The 23,119-nt window shown below is 45.4% G+C and overlaps 1 protein-coding gene across 1 annotated transcript in view; it reads right to left on the bottom strand.

Annotated features, from left to right (window-relative positions):
• Window positions 1-302: 302 nt before the first annotated feature.
• lrrc47 (leucine rich repeat containing 47) overlaps window positions 303-23,119 on the bottom strand; it is a 41,096-nt gene continuing 18,279 nt past the window's right edge. The window contains exons 4-7 of the mRNA XM_059638021.1: window positions 14,328-14,443; window positions 13,348-13,450; window positions 10,564-10,653; window positions 303-1,402 (exon numbers count right to left, since the gene is read on the bottom strand). Of these exons, the coding sequence (XP_059494004.1) occupies window positions 1,148-1,402; window positions 10,564-10,653; window positions 13,348-13,450; window positions 14,328-14,443 (564 nt within the window). The 3' untranslated portion in view covers window positions 303-1,147. The remainder of the gene's footprint in view (window positions 1,403-10,563; window positions 10,654-13,347; window positions 13,451-14,327; window positions 14,444-23,119) is intronic.

Here is a 23,119-nt window from a genome sequence, read left to right as displayed (position 1 = left end):
TAAACTGAGGCATTCAAAAGCACATTGGAGAATTACTGAGTAGAGTTAGAGAGCAGGGATACAGGGAAAAGGCAGGAGAGTGATACCAGTTAACGGAACTAGTGCAAGCATGATGGGCCAAAAGGTCTCTGTGTGTTGTAACAATTGTGATTAATAATGAGGAGTCATTTCCGTGATGGCTGCAATAATTCAGGATAATCGGTATATGACAGTGGAACAAATTAACTTTCAATAAGTCAGTCTGACTTCAATGACACAATACACAAATGAATCTAGACACAGAATTTACCAATGGTGACTGTTTTATTTCCAGCATTGGTTTATTAATACATACAGCAAAATCAGAATGGATTTATCTCATTGTCCATGCCACTTTTCATTCCATGACACCACCACCAATCTAGTCCCTTCATGCAGGAACACTGGCATTGTTAAACACTGCAGAAACAGGCCAAGGTACACCTTAACTCCGTGTCAATTTCTGAAGCAAAAAACTGAAAGGATGGAGTTGAAAAATGATCAAATAAATGAGTAACTGCATCAGATTATATTTTGTAAGCTGTACAATGGCAGTAACATTAATTGACCATTTTGAACAAAGTTAGCAGAACATTGTTGCCATTTATTCACAAAACCAGGGGTGTAAGTTGGAACAGACATTTTTGGTTGAAATACTTTGCTCACTCCACCGATGACTAAGATGACCCATTCGCTGAAGCTTCCTGGGTTGATGTTATTGAGTTCTACCACATTGCAATATTGTCTGGTTTTGCTCTTTCTCTCCCTACTCTCAAAATCTATATTGTGAGGTACACTTAGGGGATCTCCCTTAACCCTTCTCTGGCTCAGGCAAACAAACATTTCTTTTGAGAGACTAAACAGTCAATTCAAACGTACTATCTAAAAGAGACAGATGAAAACAATGCTGAAAGTGCTTGTACAGTTGCTGTGACAACCTCTGTAGTTGTACAGTTGCCACTAGATGATTAGTGGCCAATTACTTAAAGGGCCAGAGACCCCAGCCAGGAAATATTCCAGTCAAAACCAGCAGCTTCAAGAGAAAGTGTGTTAATGGTACATATTTTAAAAAAAATGAAACCCCAAACATAAATAGTGCAAAATTGTGGCAAAAAATTGTGTGGGGGAACTATCGGATTATTGTTACATTATGGACATCCACGTTTAAGTCAGTTTTGGCAGGGTAAACAACCTTCAGGTTCCCTTCTGCATCCACGACCCGCACTTGCCTCACTATCAGTTCGGGACTGGTCATCTTAATCGCGGGAAGGTCATCAGCTTCTGGTTGGTCTTCTGTTAGGTCTTTAGTCACTTCAGTCACGTCATCAGATACAAACTCCTGCTCCTGGTTTTCGAAGGTGAACTTGTTCAGTTCTGCCATTCGCTGTTATTAAAAACAAGAACATGTCATGGCCAATATACATCTGCTGTGTGCTAACAAGTAACATCTCAAAAAGTCTACTAAATTAGACTTAAACCACTCCAAATTGTTCTCAAATATGGAAACATTTCACCAAGCAAAACAAGAAACACACAAACAAGGTTGGAACCCTTTTTGCATTTAACTTTTCAGTAAGGTCTGCACTATATAAATAGAATGTATTAAACTAATCAATTAATCACAATATGAAACAGAACCTTATTTTATCATTTCCCTCTTAATAGGGGTATTAAAACCAATAAAGTTAACCCCTACCATCACATTCACTATACTCAGCCTTGACTGAATAGAACCTAGGGTCATATCAGATGGTAAAACTGAGGTTTTCGAGGAAGCAAGAAGAGAGCTGTCAGTGTCTTCCTAATTTACATTATACATTTTTAGTTGCCTCATCCATGGGATCTGTGACATTAACACTAAAGTATGATCACAACTGATTCCTTTTCATACACCAGTGATAGTGGAGACAGATTCTTCAGTTTCCTGAAACACTCATGAAGAGTAACTGGGAATCAGTCTTTTAAAGCAGTAACTTAGTCACAATATTCCAAAACACAGTGAGCTTAGGGCAGGGCTTGTCTATCGTTCAAAAGATCCTGAGAAAGAAAAAACAGATGAAAACTGGGAGGAAAAAAAATCTATTGCTGTTTCACATGTGCATCTGCTTTTAAACGAAATCTTCACAATTTTGGTGTCAGAGATAATGGGAACTGCAGATGCTGGAGAATCCGAGATAACACAGTGTGGGGCTGGATGAACACAGCAGGCCAAGCAGCATCTTAGGAGCACAAAAGCTGGCGTTTCGGGCCTAGACCCTTCCCCTTTGTCGTTTTAGTTGCTTTGCCTCCCCTTTAGGGATAATTATATGTATGATTCAAAACTACCCAGGAGCAAATCAAGACTCTGATATTCAGAAAACAGGCATACTCATCAGAAAAAGGAAAGGACAGTCAGAAATGATGAGTGCGATAGGATGAAACAAAGCAGAGAATATTTTTAAAGAATTGACTTCTCTCTATTTTATAAAGTCCACGCTTCTTCCAACAATCAATGTTTGCCAGTGGTGTCAGTCACAGTCTGAACATTCTACAAGCAGAGCTGAGAAATCTGGCTGGTCGAATAGTCTGTCCCCGTTTCTACACTCATTTCCAAAGCCAGGTGCAGTTGATCAGAGCTAGTAGTGAAGTTATACATTTCATAGCAAGTCATGGGCATCAGTTGTTCTGACACCAATTTAGAGGATAATCAGAAGTCAGATAGGAAGGACCTAGCCTGCAATGACAGGGTGACGTGTCCAAGACACAAGGGCAAGCCAACAGCATTCTGTAATAGTGTTAACTTCAGTCTAAGCATGAGATCACCAAGTCTACCATGGAGCATTGGTCTAGTTCCAATCTTCATTGCTGTGAAGCATCATGGAGCAAGCTCCATCCACCCCAAGAATACAGACCTATTGTTCCATTAAACATTGGAGTGCACTGACACCATCCTTTCAGCTCCCGTGAATAAACATTACATCGCACTGAACTGTAAATTCAGTTTGATCTGCAGCTTCAGTGTGAGCCACTTGCTTCTCTGCAATAATAGCAAGGACTGAAACCTATATCAATGAGCTCCTTTTTTAAAGTTTATTCATGGGATGTTGCTGGCTGGCCAGCATTTATTGCCCGTTCTGAGCTGCCTTCAAACAAAGTGGCTTGCTAGGCCATTTCACAGGATAGTTAACAGTCAACTACACAGCTGTGGGTCTGGAGTCACATGTCAGCTCTAACCAGGTAAAAATGGTGGATTTCCTTCCCTGAAGGATATTAATGAACCAGATAAATTTTCCCCATGATCGACAATGGTTTCATAGTCATCAGCAGATTCTTAATTCCAAACTTTTTGATTGAATTCAAATTCCATCTGTTGTGGCAGGACTTGAACCAGGGCTCCCAGGACATTAGCTGCACTTCTGGATTAATAGTCTATCGATAATACCACTCACCATCACCTCCCCAACTACGTGGGCCAGAATCTCTTTCTGGATTGTAGCTGTCATCCAAAACTTCACTTTTACTGGTGGAGTGCCACAATTATTTACCATGTATATTCATGTCTTGGATGAGGAAAGTGATGATACTATGGGCACGTTTGTGGATGATAAAAATAGGTGGGAAGGCAAGTTAGGAGGATGGCCACACATCAGCGGAGGGATACAGACAGGTTAAGCAAAACTTGGCACATGGCACATAATGTGAGAAAGTGTGAGATAACACACTCTGGCAGAAAGAATAGAGGAGCTAAATAATATTGAAGTAGAGAAAGACTCCAGAAATCCACAGCACAGACTAACTTGAGAGTCCTTATCCATAAACCACAGAAAACTAGCTTACTGATTTGGTTGATAAATAGAAGGCAAACATAAAGTTGGTCTTTACTTTAAAGGGACTAGAGTATGAAAATAGAAAAAGTCTTGCTAAAACTACACACGGCTCTGGTCAGACCACAGCTAGAATACTGTGAATGATTTCTAAGGAAAAATATACTGGCATTGGAAGCAGTCCAGATAATGTTCATGAGGTTGAATCCGGGTACAGAGGTACTGTCTTAAGTGGAGACATTGAGCAGATTGGCCTGTGCTCACTGGAATTTAGAAGAATGAGCGATGACTTTATTGAAACATGCAAGATTCTTAGGGGCCTTGACAGGGGAGATGTGGAGAACTGGATGCTTCCCTCATTGGGAGAGTCTAAGACCAGACAGCATCACTTCAGAAAAAGGAGTCACACATTTAAGGAGATGAGGAGGAATTTCTTCTCTCAAAGGGAAGGGAACCTGTGATATTGTTCAGTGCAAAGGGGGTGGGTGGTCTTTTCCCTAGGGTGAGGGAATTGAAAACTAGGGGCCATAGTTTTAAGGGGAGAAGAGAAAGATTTAAAAAAGGACCTGAGGGGCAACTTTTTCACATTGAGGGTGGTGCATTTTTTTTCTTTATTCATTCACGGGATGAGGGCATCGCTGGCCAGGCAGCATTTATTGCCCATCCCTAATTACCCAGAGGGCAGTTAAGAGTCAACCACATTGCTGTGGGTCTGGAGGCACATGAAGGCCAGACCAGGTGAGGATGTCAGTTTCCTTCCCTAAAGGACATTAGTGAACCAGATGGATTTTTCCTGACAATCACAATGGACTCATGGTCATCATTAGATTCTTAATTCCAGATATTTTTATTGAATTCAAATTCTACCATCTGCTGTGGCAGGATTCGAGCTGGGTCCCCTGAACATTATCTGGCTCTCTGGATCAATACCACTAGGCCATCACCTCCCCTATATGTGGAATAAATTGCCAGAGGAAGAAGATACAGGTACAGTAACAATACTTAAAACAATTTTGACACATTCATGGATAGAAAAGCTTTAGAGGGATATAGACCAAATGCAGGGAAATGGGACTAGTTTAGTTTGGAAAACTTGACTGGCAGGGACGAGTTGGATCAAAAGGTCCATTTCCATGCTGTATGGCTCTATAACTGTTGAAGTTGGGTCATTAAGTATATTTAAGGCTGAGATAGACACATTTTTAATCAATAAGGGTATCAATAGTTATGGGCAAAAGGCAGGATGGTGGAGTTAAGAGTGATCAGAGCAGCCATGATCTCACTGAATGATGGAGCAGACTCAATGGGCTGAATGGCCTACCCCTGCTTCCACATCTTATGGTCTTTACAATTTCAACAGTTATCTACTGAGCATTACCTTCAATGCAGTGACTATCTGCGGAAGACAGTTTGTAACTGGCATAGGTATTTTGCTGCAGGGTGGCTGAGTCACAGACACGGAATCTATAAGGTGGGTATTGGTAGAGTCATGTCATTTCTTTTGCCAGCTTCGCTGGTGGCAATGCAGTACAGTGAAAAGTAAAGAAAATGACTTCAAACTAAATCAGAAAGTAAGTGAGAGTACCACAAGAAATCAATTGGGTTTGTTGATTTGACAGTCTACTATTATGCATGATATACAAGTTACATGAATAAGAAATGTTTGGAGGGATATGAGCCATGTATAGACAGGTGGGACTAGTTTAATTTGCGATTATGGTCAGCGCGGACAAATTAGACCAAAGGGTCTGCTTCCATGCTGTAATATTCTATGACTATCAAATGAGTTATGTTGTTTTTATAAAGTTTGCGTTAATCAATCGTCCACCACATGCCACACACAGCAGTTAATGCACTATTTTCTAAGAGAATGTTTCCTCAGGCCCCAATTTCTTTCAAGTGGTTTATTTACATAAAAGGAACAACTTGGTCAGTGAGAGCATGATCCCATGAACAGGTTTGTTCTGCCAGATTTTGGGAAAATAAACTGTTTTTATTTTATTATTTCATAGGCATAATGCTCAGTCCAAAACGTAATGTAAAGGTAACACAAATGCTATAGAATGTAACCTTTTACAATCGCCTGAATGTGCAGTTTGGGGAGGCAGTGGTGTAGTGGTAATGTCACTGGATTAGTAATCCAGAACCCCATGTTAGTGTTGTACCTACAGTACATGTGTTCAAATCCTACCATGGCAGATAGAGAAATCTGAATTCAGTTTTTAAAAATCTGAAATTAATGAAGGGCCAGCCTAATGATGGCCACGTTACCACTGTCAAAAACTCATCAAGATACATCAAATCCAATCTGCCACATTATACTAATTCAAATGATTCCAATTCCCATACCATAATTCCTAAAGACGTCTCTGAAAGGAGGTATAAATTGTCAAATTATAGACTGTCATGAGTTGGGAGCAACTGGTGGGCTGACACTGCCCAAGTCACACAATGAAAAGCCGCAGGGAGGACAGTGTTATATACAATCTGCACTAACTTCAAAGTCAGCTCTGTGAGCTGAAAAGACAGCCAATGTATCATTCAAAACATCTACTATCTTCAAATTTAACAAGTTTCTTTCTGATGTCTTCTGATGAATTACAGTCTGAATCAACACATTTTATCACAAATCTTTCCTCTCAGCTAGAGTTTCACATCAGCAGAAATAATCTATAACTACCAAATTACAAAATCGTGAGACGACAAAATGTGAGGCTGGATGAACACAGCAGGCCAAGCAGCACCCCAGGAGCACAAAAGCCGACGTTTCGGGCCTAGACCCTTCATCTGGGTCTAGGCCCGAAACGTCGGCTTTTGTGCTCCTGGGGTGCTGCTTGGCCTGCTGTGTTCATCCAGCCTCACATTTTGTTGTCTTGGAATTCTCCAGCATCTGCAGTTCCCATTATCTCTGATACCAAATTACAAAATCGTGGTGAGATTTACTAAAAGTGCAGGCCCTATGAAGAAAGGCTGAGGGACTTGGGTCTGTTCTCATTGGAGAGGAGGAGGCTAAGGGGGGATTTAATAGAGACATACAAGATGATTAGAGGATTACATAGGGTGGACAGCGAGAGTCTTTTTCCGAGGATGATGACTTCAGCTTGTACGAGGGGGCATAGCTACAAATTGAGGGGTGATAGATTTAAGACAGATGTCAGAGGCAGGTTCTTTACTCATAGAGTGGTAAGGGCGTGGAACGCCCTGCCTGCCAATGTAGTTAACTCAGCCACATTAGGGGCATTTAAACAGTCCTTGGACAAGCATATGGATAATGATGGGATAGTGTAGGGGGAGGGGCTTAGATTAGTTCACAGATCAGCGCACCATCGAGGCCGAAGGGCCTGTTCTGCACTGTATTGTTCTATGTTCTAAAACCATAATCAGTGGGGTTCAAATTTTTCTGGTGCTCTGGTCAGTCTGAAGTAACCTCATGCTGATCTCTTTGGGTGCATTAAACTGTGAGAGGACTGACGCTGCAGTTCTGTTATATTTGCAGGTTGCATCTGGTTCTGACTTTGGATTAAAACAGAGTTAAAATTTCCTGGAGGAAGTAGCAGCATTCCAGTTCAGTTGTTCATACTCAGGTATAATGGCCTCAAGTATTCATTACAAAGTGGTCTGGTTTTATATCAAAAACAAGCAGGTAAGGCATGAATGCACCAGACATTAATTCATTTCTACTGAGCATAAACCATCCCTTCAAAAGCTGTGAAACATATTGGCCCTTTCACTTTAATGTTCCTGATATAGAACAACAATGCAATGTATAATTTTTAGAGACTCACTCGTCATTATTTCGCGAGGAAGTTGTTTCCGTTAGGCGGGGAGACTAGGGCCCGTGGGCACAGCCTTAAAATTAGAGGGGGTAAATTTAAAACTGAAATGAGGTGACATTTCTTCAGCCAGAGAATGGTGGGCTTATGGAATTCATTGCCGCAGAGTGCAGTGGAGGCCGGGACGTTGGATGCCTTCAAGGCAGAGATCGACAAATTCTTGATCTCAAAAGGAATCAAGGGCTACGGGAAGAGTGTAGGGAAGTGGTGTTGAAATGCCCATCAGCCATGATTTAAATGGCGGAGTGGACTTGATGGGCCGAATGGCCTTACTTCCACTCCTATGTCTTATGGTCTTATGTTATTGCTGGTTAACAGAGCATGGTGGTATTATGCTTACATAACTGTACAAGCTACCCTTAGACAATCAGATTGAACAAAGGTCTTTTATAATTCAAAACCTGGATACAATGCTGATTATCAGCTGGTTAAAATTACAATAAAGGTGTTGAGTTCCTTGTTATAATAAGGCTGTTCAGCATTGCGTGACAAAGGACTGCGTATTACAGGAGCTGCTCAGACTTAAGCACTCAACAGTTTTGGTTGTTCATTATGAGATAGCTGGTATACTGTTATCCAGTAATCATTTTACAAGAGAGATCCAGGACTAGACGGCAGTGAAAACTCATAATGAAAATTACAAGTTTATCTTTTTTATTCGCTTGTGAAATGTCACTGTCTGGACCAGCATTTAATGCCTGACCCTACTTGCCCTTAAGAAGGTGATAGGGAGCTGCCCTTTTGAACCACTTCATTTTATATGTTGTAGATGGATCCACAAGTTCCAGGATTCTGACCCAGTGACAGTGAAGGAACAGCGACATATTTCCATGTCAGGATGGTGAGTGGTTTGGAGGGAAACCTGAAGATGGTGATGTTCCCACATATTTGTAGCCTAGTCCTTCTAGATGGAAGTGGCCGCAGGTTACAATGTGCTGCCTAAGGATCTTTGGTGAATTTGTAGACATTACACACTGCTGGTACTGAACATTGCTGTAAGAGGGAGTGAATGTTTGTAGAAGTGAAGCCAGTCAAGTGGACTGTTTTGCCTTGGATGGTGTCAAGCTTGAGTGTTGTTGGAGCTGGATCCATCCAGACAAGTGAAGAGTATTCCATCACACTCCTGACTTGTACCTTGTAGACAGTGTTCAGACTTTAGGGGAGTCAGGAAGTGAGTTACATCACACAGTATTCTTAGCCTCCGACCTGCTGTTATAGCTAATTCAGTTCAATTTGTGGTCAATGTAATCCCTAGGATGTTGATAGGGTGGGATTCAGGCAATCAGTGCCATTGAATCTCATGGGGCAATGGTTAGACTCGCTTACTTGAGATGGTTGTGCCACACAAATGTCAGGCTACAAATGTTACTTACCACTTCTCATTCTGAGCCTGGATACTGTCCAGATCTTGTGGCATTTGGATGTGGACTGCTTCAGTATCTGAGGAGTCACGAATGGTGAACACTGCGCAGTCATCAGCGAACATCCCCACTTCTGACCTTATGATGGAGGAAGGTCATGGATGAAGCAACTGAAGACGTTTGGGTCAAGAACACTACCCTGAGGAAAATCTGTAGAGATGTCCTGGAGCTGAGATGGCCAACCTCCAACAACCATAACCATCATCTTATGTGCCAGCGTTTGCCCCTGGTACCCATTGATTCGTTTTGCTCAGGCTCCTTGATGCCCACACTCAGTCGAATGCAGCCTTGATATCAAGGGCTGCCAATCTCACCTGACCTCTGGAATTCAGCTCTTTTGTCCAGGTCTAAGCTAAGGTTGTAATGAGGTCAGCAGCTGAGTGGCCCTGGCGGAACCAAAACTGGGTATCACTGAGTATACTGAGCAGATGCTGCTTGATAGCACTGTTGACACTTTCCATCACTTTACTGATGGTCAGGGTAGACTGATGGGGCAGTTAGTGGCTGGGTTGGATTTTTTCTGAGTTTTATGCAAAGGACATACTTAGGCAATTTTCCACATTGCCAGATAGATGCCAGTGTTGTTACTGTACTGGAACAGCTTTGCTAGGGGAGTGGCAGGTTTTGGAGCACAAGTCTTCAGTACTATTGCCAAAATGTTGTCAGGAATCATAGTCTTTGCCGTATCCAGGATCTCCAGCTGTTTACTGATATCATGTAGAGTGAACCAATGGCTGAAGACAGGTAGCTGTAATGCTTGGGACCACTGGAGGAGGCCAAGATGGATCATCCAATTGATACGTCTGGCTGAAGACTGTTGCAAACAACCTGTCCTTTGAATGTGCTGCAAAACAATTCCATCCGACACCAGTGGAGGTTTGAGGAATTCCCCAGAGTGTTACCTGATGAGTGTTTGTGATTGTGATGAGAGTTTGGCTGATTCCAGATATTGCATTTGACTGTCTACAGTGATCTTATAAATCCCAGATGGCGTACACAGGAGGGCCAAGTGCCTGCTAGTGGTGCACTGCTATGCTCTAAGTTTCTTCTTGTCTGAACTTGCAAAGGAACAGAGACTGGGGTCTAAGGGAAAGCCCACTCACTCACTGCTTCTGAAAACTTGCAACCTTCCTACAAAATCACAACAGGCTGGAGGATACTGGGTAGAGACTATGCCAGGATAGAACACACACACACACACACCTGGACAAAAACCAGGGGACCGCTCGATGACAAAACTGACTTTGCATTGTAGGTAAAGTTTAAGGCAAACATTGAAACAGTACAGAGCAAAATCACCTGAAATAAATTACGACAAAGGACAGTACAGATTCAATATGTAGTTGAAAAGTCCATTGACCACATAGCTAACATGTGAGTAAGCGTAATTATACTAAACATGTATCCAGTAGCTACAGGACAAAAAAAACCAAAACAAACAAAGTATCAGTGGCTACATGTAAGTCCAGGAGGTTTCAAGTTACTCACCACAATCAAACGGTCCATCACATTTTTACAAGTCTGCAGGTTTGTGGAACTGGTTACTTCCAAGAACAGCTGACTGGTGGTTTTTCTAATCTAAAGACAAGATGAAGTATTATAAAACAACATGAAAACTACAACAGTGGGGAGATAAAAAAATTAAGGGAAGCTCTCCGGCCCAAATATTAGTCATTTCTTTTTAACAGCTGCTGACTGTGTTGCTGTGATTTTCCAACATTGTTTAGTTTTCCAAATAAAAACATATGTCAGTATAGATCACATTCCATGCAGAAATTAGAAGGCATCAAAACGACTACCTCTTTACTCAGAGCATTGAACAATGCAGTAACGTATTTAGACATTTTCTTTCAGAAACAAGGTGTGCATTTGTAAAGCCCTTTTTACAATCTAAGGACATCCCAACTTGCTTTACAATCAAAGAAATATTTTTGCATTTACTCACTGTCATAATGCAGTAAAGACAGCAGCCAATCTGTAAACAGTAAGCGCTCACAATGTGATAAATATGAAATAATATGCTTTAGGTGATATTATTGGGGGATAAATATGGTCAGGACACCAGGATGGCTTCACTGCCCTTCAAAATAGTTCCATGGATCTTTCATATTTAACTGAGGCAGCATGGAGTAAACCTGCCAACCAAAAGACAGTGCTTTAACAGCGCAGCACTCCCTCAGTACTGCACTGAGGGGTCAGCTTTGAATTGGTTGTTGAATTTCTGGACTGAGAAATTGAACCCACTATTTCTGACTTAAAGACGAGCGTGCTACCAATTGAACTACAGCTAATACTAAATATTTAGGCAAATTTTCCACAAAATTCAAGTATTTTATAAGGACATTTCCCTCAACTATCCCAATAGTTTATCATGAACATAGAATGAACCAGAACCTTTCACAGAATGAAACAGCCTGGTTTAATTAACTGTGACAATAAGTTGATCTATCTCCAGAGGGTGGTGATAGAAGAACAAAAACAGATTTCAATGCCTAAATTATGATAGAGCTGATAATCTTTTGGCCAGGTTACCTACTCCTGACCATCATGTTACATTCACCGCAATGGGGATCTGCATGTGGTTTTTCAATGAAGACAATGACTGAGCTGGGATGCAATACACTACCAGACTGTTTTAGTTTAATAACACTCTTTAAAGAGCATGTATGAGGGGTTGTTCTGTTCACGCACCACAAGGTGACTGGAATCAGTCAACTTGTACAGCATGGCTAGATAGTCTTCAGGAATGAAGGGCAGCAAAGTAGCATTTTGTAAAACAGAGCAGAAACATCATTTAATCATTCCACTCCACTCCATTCCATTAAAAAGTGAGAAGCAGCAGCAAGTTGTACTTCACTAGTACCTTCTACAGTCAGCAATGGTTTAATGTCTTCACAACTGAACATAAAACTACCTTTGTGTTTCATTACTTTGCTTGTGCCAATCACATTATGCGGCATTAAGTGTTTGGGAACAGAACACTTCCCGTGTGCCAAGACTGGGGACCACCACTGAGGCACAGCACACTCTTTCCTAACCAAACACTGTGTCTCAGCATAATCACAGGAGAAAATTCCAACCACTTCAGCGTGAAATCGCTTCATTTGCTACATCAGTCATCTCTCTGAGTAAGAGTACAACATTGACAGACTAATCTTCTTCTGCCATACTTCTGCAATGGTCAGAGTTTAGAAGAGGGCTCCCCCGGAACAGGGAGGTGGAAGTCTTCAGATCAGTGACTGACTAAGCAGGAATGCTCTGGTCAGTTTTGTTACATCGACTGCGCCCAGGGGGGTGACAGTTCATTGATCATCTCTCCCTGCTTTCCCCTCTCATACATCAACACTTTGGACAGCACTAGACCTGCTAGCCCATGGTGTAGGAAATGAGCCAGTGTGTTGGAGACATTGCCAATCATTTGGGCTGGAATATTTCCGTGGAAGAATAGGCTGCACCAGTGAAAGCAGTCAATCTCTTAGACATAGAGCTTTCTGAAGCAAAGGAAGTAGAGGATTTCAAGAATGGTCGAGAATCTGCTGATGGATTGTCTCAAACTGGTATCGGAGAGCTCCCAGAATACTCTGAATTTTATCTCATCGACATCCTCCTCATTCACAACCAATGCCTGACAAAGGTGGCGATGTTTTTGGAGGACACATCACTACATTATAGATCCATCACTGCTGTCTGAACTGGGGAAAGGACATGAAGTCACTATTTTCCCTTCTTTCTTTATTCTATTTGGAAGTGATGTTGACAATACTCCGCAGTGACATGGGTTGTGGCGTTGTTGATGTAACTGTCCTTTTACTTAGTTTGGTTACGCAAAGCAATCATATCTCTTTCAAATTACTAGAAGGAAACCAAAAGCATATTGAGCATTCAGTAGTAGCTTTGTGTCATTACTCCAATGCCATCCAAAACAAATTAAAACTGTACAAATTCACTTCATTAAAGCTCTCTAAAAAGCGAACACATAGGGACTCTTCAGGATACCGTTCAGACTAACCCTGAACTTGGGTCCTAGTGAACAGTGAACAAATATCTAATCCATAGCTCACTGATGCCTATAAATATTCTCAACTTCCTGACGGATCTACACACAAGAACAATGAAGTGTAATAAATGAGAAAAGTAAAACTCACTTTGCTTACGGTGTGTGACTTGTCAAAACTTTTCGTGGTCTCTGCAGGACTGCACAGACTTACTGGAAACGTAACTATGACTCATTTTTGACCTCTTGCAAGGAGCTAAGGCTAATTATTAACCTACCTTTGTTTTGTCACTGTTTGTGATTGGTGGGAATGAAATTACATGATCTTCCGCATCGACTAAACAAGGAAAATTTTCCTTTCCGTTAAGTAACTGGAGATATCTGGAAAAACAGAGGGACACAAGCTTCATGACTAGTGTGTGACCAGGATATTATTTACCGTCCATCATATGAATGAATACACACATGATAATGCTGCAATTCTACATTAACGTCTCTACGTTTTAATAATACTTGTGAACTGATCTTTGGCCATGCACTTTCTAATATGCTGGCAAATTATCATTACATATGGTATAATTTATGTCAACATCTATGACTTGCTAATGCCTATTACCACATTAATGTTCTTTTAACTCTAACATCCATCAGGAATTCTATGCATAAGCATTTGCTGAAGATAGGATGAATTCAAATCACAATGTTCCACAACAAATAAAGACAAGTATCTGTGTTTATTTATGTATTGAGTCATTAGCTTTGTCATATAGAATTAGGAAGTTCTAAGCTCAACAGCTGTTCTGTCCTGAACAAGCTTTCAGACTGGACGGTGCTACAAATGACCTCTCCCTCCAGGAAGAGGGAGTTCCTGTCTCTGAATATCATTAAACAAGCTGCATCTGAAAGATTATACACTTGAATATCCTCTAGGATGAGGCATGGTTCTGATCATGTCATGGATGGATAAGTTTCTATTCAGTTCCTATTTCTCTGAACGATCACACACAATGTGTTGCATCCTATAGGAGCCGGTACAGAATTAATGACTTCACAAGGGGAGCAACAGAAAGATCATTCGGCAGATTTGAGCGGTGTTACTTTCCAAAGTCCTGCTGTGCTTCAAATCCAGCCCAAGAAGGCTGCTGCCATTACCTCAAGTGAAAGGTTAGCAGCTGTGCATCAATATTAGTAGTTTTTCAGCAACCTGTAAAAGAGCAACAGCACGCCTGTCTCACAATTAGTAAAATGTACAACTCACTTGTGAAGGCCAGAAACATTCTGACGTTTCTTCTGTTTGCGTTGCTCATCAGCTTCCATCTGTAAACGCTGTAACAGGTCTGTCGCCTTTATCTCTTTCCTTCCAAGTGGCACAATCTAAATGTACAAACAGAATTACTCAGAGTTGGATTGTTGTTAGTGGTAAATCTGAATGGAACATGGCTTTAGGCACCTCCACACAAACACAGTCACAAGCATGATGAAATCTTTCACTTCATTTTCAGTGACATTAATTAGTGAACTCACCCATAAAGTCACAGGAGCAGGTCATTTGCCCACTGAGTCTGCTCCACCAATCAATGAGATTGCAACTGATCTGATCATCCCCAACTCTGCTTCCTTGTGTTTTCTCCATAACCTTTGATCCCCTTTCTGATTAAAAATCTTATCTGAGCCTTGAATATATTTTATGACCCAACCTCGACAGCCCTCTGTGGTAAAGAATTCCAAGGATTCACTGCCCTCAAGAAGGAGTTCCTTCTCAGCTCTGTCTTATATGTATGAATCCTTACTCAGGGATAATGCTCTCTGGTCTTAGTCTTTCCTACAAGGTGAGGCCACCTTCTTGCATGTAACCTGTCAATCCTTTTAAGAGTTTTGTATGTTTCACTGAGGTCCACTCTCATTCTTCTATATTCCAACAAGTACAGGGCCGAGCTACTCAATCTCTCCTCAGAGACAGTCCACCATACCTAACCAAATTCATAGAGCTAATGGTCAGAAGGACTATTTCTGAACACAATGTGTTACTGCTGAGTTTCCTCCCTGCTTTAATTTTCTGATGGTTGGTTTATTTAGAATTGTGGAAAAAAGCAGAATGTAGGCTATTTGGCCCTTCAAGCCTCCTTCACCATTTGACAGGATCGTGGCTAATCATCCAACTCTGTCCCCTGCTTCCACTTCCTCACCCCATGTCCTTTGATCCTTTTAGCTCCAAGAACCATCTCTAACTTCTTCTTGAAAATAATGTATTGGTCTCAACAACTTTCTGTGATAAAGAATCTCACAGGCTCACTATTGTCTGGGTGAAGATATTTCTCCTCATTTCAGTTCTAAATAGCCAACCTCCTTATCCTTAGGCCGTGACAGAAAAACAGATTTATAAATTTGCTTTTCAAGAACTTCATTTTTGGAATGGATCAGATTTTCGGATAGTAAATGGAGTGAAAGCTGATCAGTTCGAGCAGAGGGCAAGCCCATTCTAAAGAAGCCACCTAAGAAATTGTTGTGCTTAAGAATCTGCTGCACTACAGAGCGATGATTACAATCCTTAAGAATCATGCTCAAGCCTGTAAATCACACACAGTCTTAAATAAAAATCATATAAATCTAAATGCTTTAGTTAGTCCACGATACTCTTCTCTACGAGAAGACTGCTGTTTTTCAGTTTCCTTTGTTCTACGATTCGTGGCTGTGCCTTCAGTTGCCAAGGCATCAAACTCTGGAATTTCTCCTTACATCTCTCTGCCCCTCCACCTCTATTTCTTCAATAAGGCTGCTCAAGCATATCTGCCTTTTCGAATCCGTGCTGACCACTTTTCTTAAGTTTTTGGATGTGTTTTTATTACACTTTTATGCAAGGATTCCATTATCTTTCTGACCAGGGTTACACTTATTGGATTACAGTTCATTGCTGTTCTCCTCTTTCCATTTTCAGAAACAGGGGTTAAATCAGCTCCTTGATTATTTGTTTGGTGTATCTCTTTACACTCTAGTCTGGAGTGGACAACAGTGTGTGTGGGCGTTCCAAGGATTTTGCAGCCCATTAACAACCTCCTTCGAGCCATGTGAATGTTTTGGCACTTAGCCTGCTTCAACATGAGGGATTCTATTTGGCCCATCAAGTCTATGCCAACCCTCCAAACAGCATTCCCACCCCGACCTAAACCCATCCCCCTACCCTATCCCTACAATCCTGCATTTTCCATGGCTGTTCCATCTAACCTACACATCCCTCGATACCATGGGTAATTTAGCATGGCCAATCCACCTAACCTGCACATTTGTGGACTGTGGGAGGAAAGCAGAGGAAACCAATGCAGAGATGGAGAAAACATGCAAACTCCACACAGACAGTCACCTGATGGTAGAATCAAACCCAGGTCCCTAGTGCCGTGAGGAAGGCAGTGCTAACCACTGACTCACTGTACCACTGCATTTTCTACAGGGTTTTGGAGACAGACATGAACCTGGGGCCTTCCAGCTCAGACAGCAAAGCTTTCATCTGATTCACTCACAAGATGTGGACGTTGCTGGCTGGCTGGTGAGCATTTTATTGCCATTCCCTAGCTGCCCTTGAGTTGGTGGTGAGCTGCCTTCTTGAACTGCTGGAGTCCACCCGCTGTAGAATTAGGAATTAGCTTTATTGTCATATGCACTCACATGAGTACTGTGAAAGGCTTACAAGTCACCACGTAACAGTATCATCTCAGGTACAAACATACCTATGTACGGCTTCTTAATACTTAGGAAAAAAAATTAGAAAAATAAAGAAATAAAAAGTCCAGCATTAAAGACTTTTGCAACATATTAAGTACAAAAATACAAAATCATTGGAATAAATTAGAAAATAATAAAGAAATTAAAAGTTCAGAATATGATTGGTCGACCCACAATGCCCTTAGGGAAGGAATTCCAGGATATTGACACAGCCACAGTTAAGGAACAGCAATACACTTCCAAGTCAGGATGGTGAGTGGCTTGGAGGGGAACTTGCAGGGGATGGTGTTCTTCTAGGTGGAAGTTGGTTTAGAAGGTGCTGTCTGAGGATCCTCAGTGAATTTCTGCACTGCACGTTGTAGATGGTACACACTGCTGCTACTGAGTGTCAATGGTGGAGGGAGTGCATGTTTGATACAAGTCAAGTGGGGCCTGCTTTGTCCTGGCTGGTATCAAGCTTCTTCAGTATTGTTACAGCTGCCCCCATCCAGAGAAGTGGACCGTTTGCTCGCTGAGCTGGAAGGTTAGTTTTCAGACGTTGCGTCACCTTTTTTTTATTTGAAAAAATATACTTTATTCATAGAATGTATAAAAAATAAAACATTTATACACCTACCCAGTCATGCAAGCTGCTCCCAGTTACCCAGGGGGTACGTACACCAACTAAAGGCAAAAACAAAACAAAGAAAAAAAAACAAAGCAAAGAAAATACCCCGGCAGTCGTCTCCCCGCACAGTCCCCGTTGGCCCCCTGACCAGTTGGGGAAGGCGCCAGTTGGGCCCAGTTACCAGATAGGGCCCTTTTTTCTATTCTGGACGAGGGGTTTCATACCGTGGTCTTTCCCCACCGCGCCTTGGCGGCGGCTGCCCCAAGCTTTAGCGCGTCCCTCAGCATGTAGTCCTGGACCTTGGAGTGTGCCAGTCTGCAACATTCGGTCGGGGTCAGTGGGTCAGTTCTTTCAGCTGGCAGACCAAAGAGCATCTTTCACCGCATTGATGGTCCTCCAGGCGCAGTTGATGTTGGTCTCGGTGTGCATCCCAAGACAGCCCGTAGAGCACAAGAGTCCCGTGTCACGAAGATGCTCGGTACGAACCTCGACAAATACCACTGCATCCCCCTCCAGACGTCCTGCGCACAGGCACACTCCAGAAGGAGTGTGCTTCTGCTTCATCCCCACCGCAGCGTGCGGTAGCGCAGAGATTCCGGGCATGCATGAAGGATCTCACTGGCAGAGCCCCTCTCACCGCCAGCCAAGCAATGTCCTTGTGCTTGTTTGAAAGTTCTGGCGATGAGGCATTCTGCCAAACGACTTTGGCAGTCTGCGTGGGGAACCAAACGACGGGATCCACCCTCTCCTTTTCCCGAAGGGTCTCGAGGATACTACGTGCTGACCACTGCCTGACGGCCTTGTGGTCAAAGGTGTTTCCTTTCAAAAATTTCTCCACGAAGGACAGGTGGTCCGGGACAGTCCACCTACTCGGAGCATACCGTGGCAACGAGGCCAGGCCCATCCTTCGCAACTCCAGGGACAGGTAGAACCTCAGTAAGTAGTGACACTTGGTGTTTGCGTACTGAGGATCTACGCACAGCCTGATTCAGCCGCACACAAAGGTAGCCATCAGGGCGAGGGTGGCGTTCGGTATGCCCTTTCCCCCATTTTCCAGGTCTTTGTACATGGTGTCCCTGCAGACTCGGTCCATCCTCGACCCCCAAATGAAGTGGAAAATGGCCAGGCCTGCGCCACAGCGGCGCAGGTCCAGGGAATAGGCCAGGCCTGCGCCACATACAACAGTACCGAAAGCCCCTCACACCTGACAACCAGGTTCTGACCCACGATGGAGGGGGACCGGAGCGTGCACCTGCTCAGCTTCTGCTTCAGTTTGGTGATACGCTCCTCCCAAGTCTTAGTGCACACCCCAGCTCCACCGAACCAAACACCCAGCACCTTCAGGTTGTCTGTCCTGACGGTGAAGGGGATGAAGGGGCGGTCGTCCCAGTTCCCGAAGAACATGGCCTCGCTCTTACCCATATTGACTTTGGCACCCGAGGCCAGTTCAAACTGGCCACAGATGTCCAACAGCCTACTCACCGACCGATGATCGGTGCAGAAGGGAGGTCTTGACCTGAAGGCCTCCGCTGCCTGGGATAGTCACGCCCTTCAAGCTCATGTCCTTCCTGATGGATGCGGCAAAGGGCTCCACACAGCACATGAATAATGCAGGAGAGAGCGGGCAGCCCTGCCTGACTCCAGATCTGACGGGAAAACTGTCCGATTCCCAACCATTGATCAAGACTGCGCTAACGGTGTTGGTGTAGAGCAGCCGGATCCAACTGTGGATGCCCTCCCCGAGCCCCAATTTGGAGTGGACATCCCTCATGTAAGCATGAGAGACCCTGTCAAAGGCCTTCTCCTGGTCCAGGCTGACGAGGCAGGTGTCCACCCTCCTGTCCTGCACGTAGGCGATCGTATCCCTGATGAGCGCTAGGCTCTCAGCGATCTTCCTGACCGGCACAGCACAGTTTGGTCAGGGTGAATCACCGACTCCAGGACAGACCTGACCCGGTTGGCTATGACCTTGGCCAGGATTTTGTAGTCCATGTTCAATGGTGAAATGGGATGCCAATTCTTAATTTCTTCCCTCTCCCTCTTCCTCGTGTAAATGAGGATGATGATGCCCTTCCTCATGGACTTGCACATTTCCCCTGCCTGAAGCGCACTATGATACACCTCCAGCAGGTCTTGGCCGACCAGGTCCCACAGAGCGGAATACAGCTCGACTGGTAAGCCGTCACTCCCGGGAGTCTTACTCATCACAAAGGACTTGAGGGCTCTGGTCAGCTCATCCAGGGATATTGGCCGGTCCAGCCACTCCCTCGTGCTGTCGTCTAAGACCTCCGTGATAGACGATAGGAACGACTCGGAGGCTACGCTGTCCGTGGGCTTCGTGTCGTACAGTCCGGCATAGAAGGATCTGCTGATCCTCAAAATGTTGGGCCGAGACAACGTCACCGAGCCATCGTCCTCCTTCAGCCGTCTAAGCACAGAGCTCTCTTTGTGCACCTTCTGAAAGAAGAAACGTGAGCACGTCTCGTTCTGCTCCACGGAGCTGACCCTGGACCGGAAGATTATCCTGGAGGCCTCAGCGGCGAAGAGCGAGGCTTGCTGGCCCCTCACCTCACAGAGGTCCTCTGTGACGTCAACCCCCATCGACTGCAGAAGGAGCAGGTTCTACACCCTTTTCTGGAGTCACGACAGCTTTACCCACCTCTCTCTCGCCTTCTGAACACCCTTGAGGACAAAGAACCTCTTGATGTTCTCCTTCACTGTCTCCCACCAGTCGCCTGGAGGCTCAAAGAGGGGTTTCACAGTTCTCCAACCGGCGTAGTCCCTCTTAAGCTCCTCGACGTTCTCTGGGGTCAACAGAGTCGTGTTGAGCTTCCACGTCCCCTTGCCGGCCAGCTGGTCGTCCTGTAAATGACAGTTGGCCAGCAGGAGGCAGTGGACAGAGAAGAACATTGGCTCGACGCCAGTGGACCTGACCGAGAACGCCCGTGATACAAACAGGAAGTCTATCCTTGAGCAGATAGACCTGTCTGGCCACGACCAGGTGTGTCTCCGCTGCGCTCCGTCTGCAGGGGTGCTGAAGACGTCGAGCAGCTTGGCGTCCTTCACCGTGCCCAACAGGAATCTGGACATGACGTCCAGTTGACTCCCCCCACCCGCTGTCCCCACGCCGGATCTTCCATCTGCATCAATGATGCAGTTGAAGTCTCCGCCTAGGATGACCGGCCTGGACGTAGCCAGCAGTGGTGGAAGCTGCTGCAGGACGGCCAACCGCTCACTCCGTACCGCTGGGGCGTACACGTTGATCAACCTCAGGGGAGCGTTCCTGTAGGTGATGTCAGCCACTAGGAGGCGCCCCCCCACCACCACCTCCTGAACTTGAGAGATGGTGAAGTTGCGCCCCCGCAGCAGAATAGCCAGGCCTGAGGAGCGACAGTCGTTATCCACCCCCCCGCCCACCTCGAACCAGATCAGAGACCCACAGGTCCAGGCGCCGGACCATTTCCCGTACCTGCCGAGGTGCGGTATCCCGCACTCCTGCAGAAACAGGAGGTCCGCCTTGACGGTGGTCAGGTAGGCCAACGTGGACACACATCTTGCGGTGGACTTGACGCTGCGCACATTAATGCTCGCAATTCGTACCCCCATTGTGGGCAGTGACCGCAGTACCCTCCCAAGTCCAAGGTCCAGCCCCTCCATCTGTCCCTTCATGCCCATTGCCCGGGCTAACTGCTGGACGCTCTCCGGGCTCAGGAAACTGTCCGTGCTGCCTTCTGGGTGGCATCCCCCGCCGGTTCCGGGTACGGAGGCAGGATAGTCCGGCTCTGGGTCAGGCTGGGGACACGCTGTTTCCTGCTTCCCGCCTGAAGGTTCCGGGAGGACCTCCAGGGCCCCAGCGGCACATGACTGGGTGTCGGACAGAGCCTCAGGACGCCTCCCGTCACCTGGAATCGGGGTGCTGCTTTCCTTCTCCCTTGAGATCTTTAGCTTCTGCTTTGGGCGGGCTGCCTCCGAATCTCCCTCGTCAGAGGAGCTCTTATAGCACCCCCGTAGCTGCCTCTTCCCGCCTGATGGTTGCGGTGCCAGGGCCCGCCGGCACGCCGTCCTCCTCACTTTCCGGACCGTCGTCCACTCCCCTGGGTCACCTGTCACCTCCTCCATCGACTCCAAGTTGTTGGGGGGGAGCGGAGCCTGCAGGGGCACTTTGCTGGCCTCGGGTCCGTCTTGCGGGGCTGGGCCCTTCTGCACGACCTGGCCCTCCTGCACACTGGGGGGGGGGGGGGGGGGGGGGGGTCCTTGCAGGGGCCTGGTGCCTTCCTCTCCTCTACGGGGGCTTTCCCCACATTGCCCCTGCCGGCGACCTGGGCATAGGTGGTCCCCCGCTGCGGTCATGCCCTATAGAGGTGGCCCGCTTCCCCGCAAAGGTTGCAGCTTCTCTCTCATGGGCAATCCTTTGCAAGGTGTCCCTCCTCCCTGCAGTTCCTGCAGATGGTGGATTTGCAGTCGGCCGCCACGTGACCTGACCTACCACAGGCATGGCAGACTTTGGGTTGCCCTGCGTAGGTCAGGTAGCCCTTGCTCCCGCCGATCGCGAAGCTGGACGGCGGGTGTACGATGTTCCCGTCTGCGCCCAACCTCAGCATCACCCTGACCTGCCTCTTACTGGTCCAGATCCCAAAGGGGTCCATGTCGTCAGTTAGGTCCCCTTCCGCCTTCACGTACCTTCCGAGGAAGGTCAGGACATCAACTGCTGGCACATGCGGGTTGTACATGTGTACAGTCACCATACGGCTCCTCTGCACTGGCATTACGAACAGCGGGACAGCGGTCAATACAGAGAGGGGGCCCTCACCTCCTTTCTCCTTGAAAACCTCCAGGAAGCGCTCGCAAAGCTTGGCACTCCTGAAGGTCATATCGTAAAAACCTCCTCCGGGGAAATCCTGCAGGCAGTAAATGTCCGCAGCAGTGAACCCACAACAGTCCAATGGGACCCTCTTCACGAGGAAGGTGCGGTCAACAGGTGCATCTTCATCCACCTTCTTCACAGAAATGTGGATGGTGTTCCGGACCCCCTGACCCAGGGCACGAGCACTCGCCGCAGCCATCGTTGCAGGTTGGCTGCTCCCCTGAACCAGCGTTAGGCCGAAGCCGGCATTAAGATCCACCGGTTGCAAGGGTGCACAGCCAACCCAATGTCTTCCTTCCACCTCCAACACAGCACTCTCCTCCTCTCGGTCCGCAGAAGAGTGGGTCTTTATTTTGTTCCAGATGTAAGCTGGTTCACTGAGCTAGAAGGTTCGTTCCCAGACAATCCGTCACCATTCTAGGTAACATCATCAGTGAGCCTCCGACGAAGTGCTGGTGTTATGTCCTGCTTTCTATTTATCTGTTTAGGTTTCCTTGGGTTGGTGATGTCATTTCCTGCGTTGGTGATGTCATTTCCTGTTCTTTTTCTCAGCAGGACATAACACCAGCGCTTCGTTGGAGGCTCACTGATGATGTTACCTAGAATGGTGACGAAACGTCTGAAAACCAATCTTCCAGCTCAGCGAGCAAACTCACATCCAGAACCTCAACCTGAGCTACAAATCTTCTCAAAACTCGCAAGTGGACAGCATTCCATTACATCCCTGACTTATCCCTTGTAGATAAGGAGTCAGGAGGCAAATTACTCACTGCAGGATTCCTAGCCTCTGACCTGCTATTGTAGCCACTGATTTATGTAGCGAGTCCGATTGAGTTTCTGGTCATTGGTACCCCCCAGGATG

The sequence above is a fragment of the Stegostoma tigrinum genome, chromosome 28 (genome assembly GCF_030684315.1).
Source record: "Stegostoma tigrinum isolate sSteTig4 chromosome 28, sSteTig4.hap1, whole genome shotgun sequence".
NCBI lineage: Eukaryota > Metazoa > Chordata > Chondrichthyes > Orectolobiformes > Stegostomatidae > Stegostoma > Stegostoma tigrinum.
The sequence above is the reverse complement of the archived record's forward strand: the minus strand, read 5'-3'. Positions and strand labels throughout refer to the sequence as shown.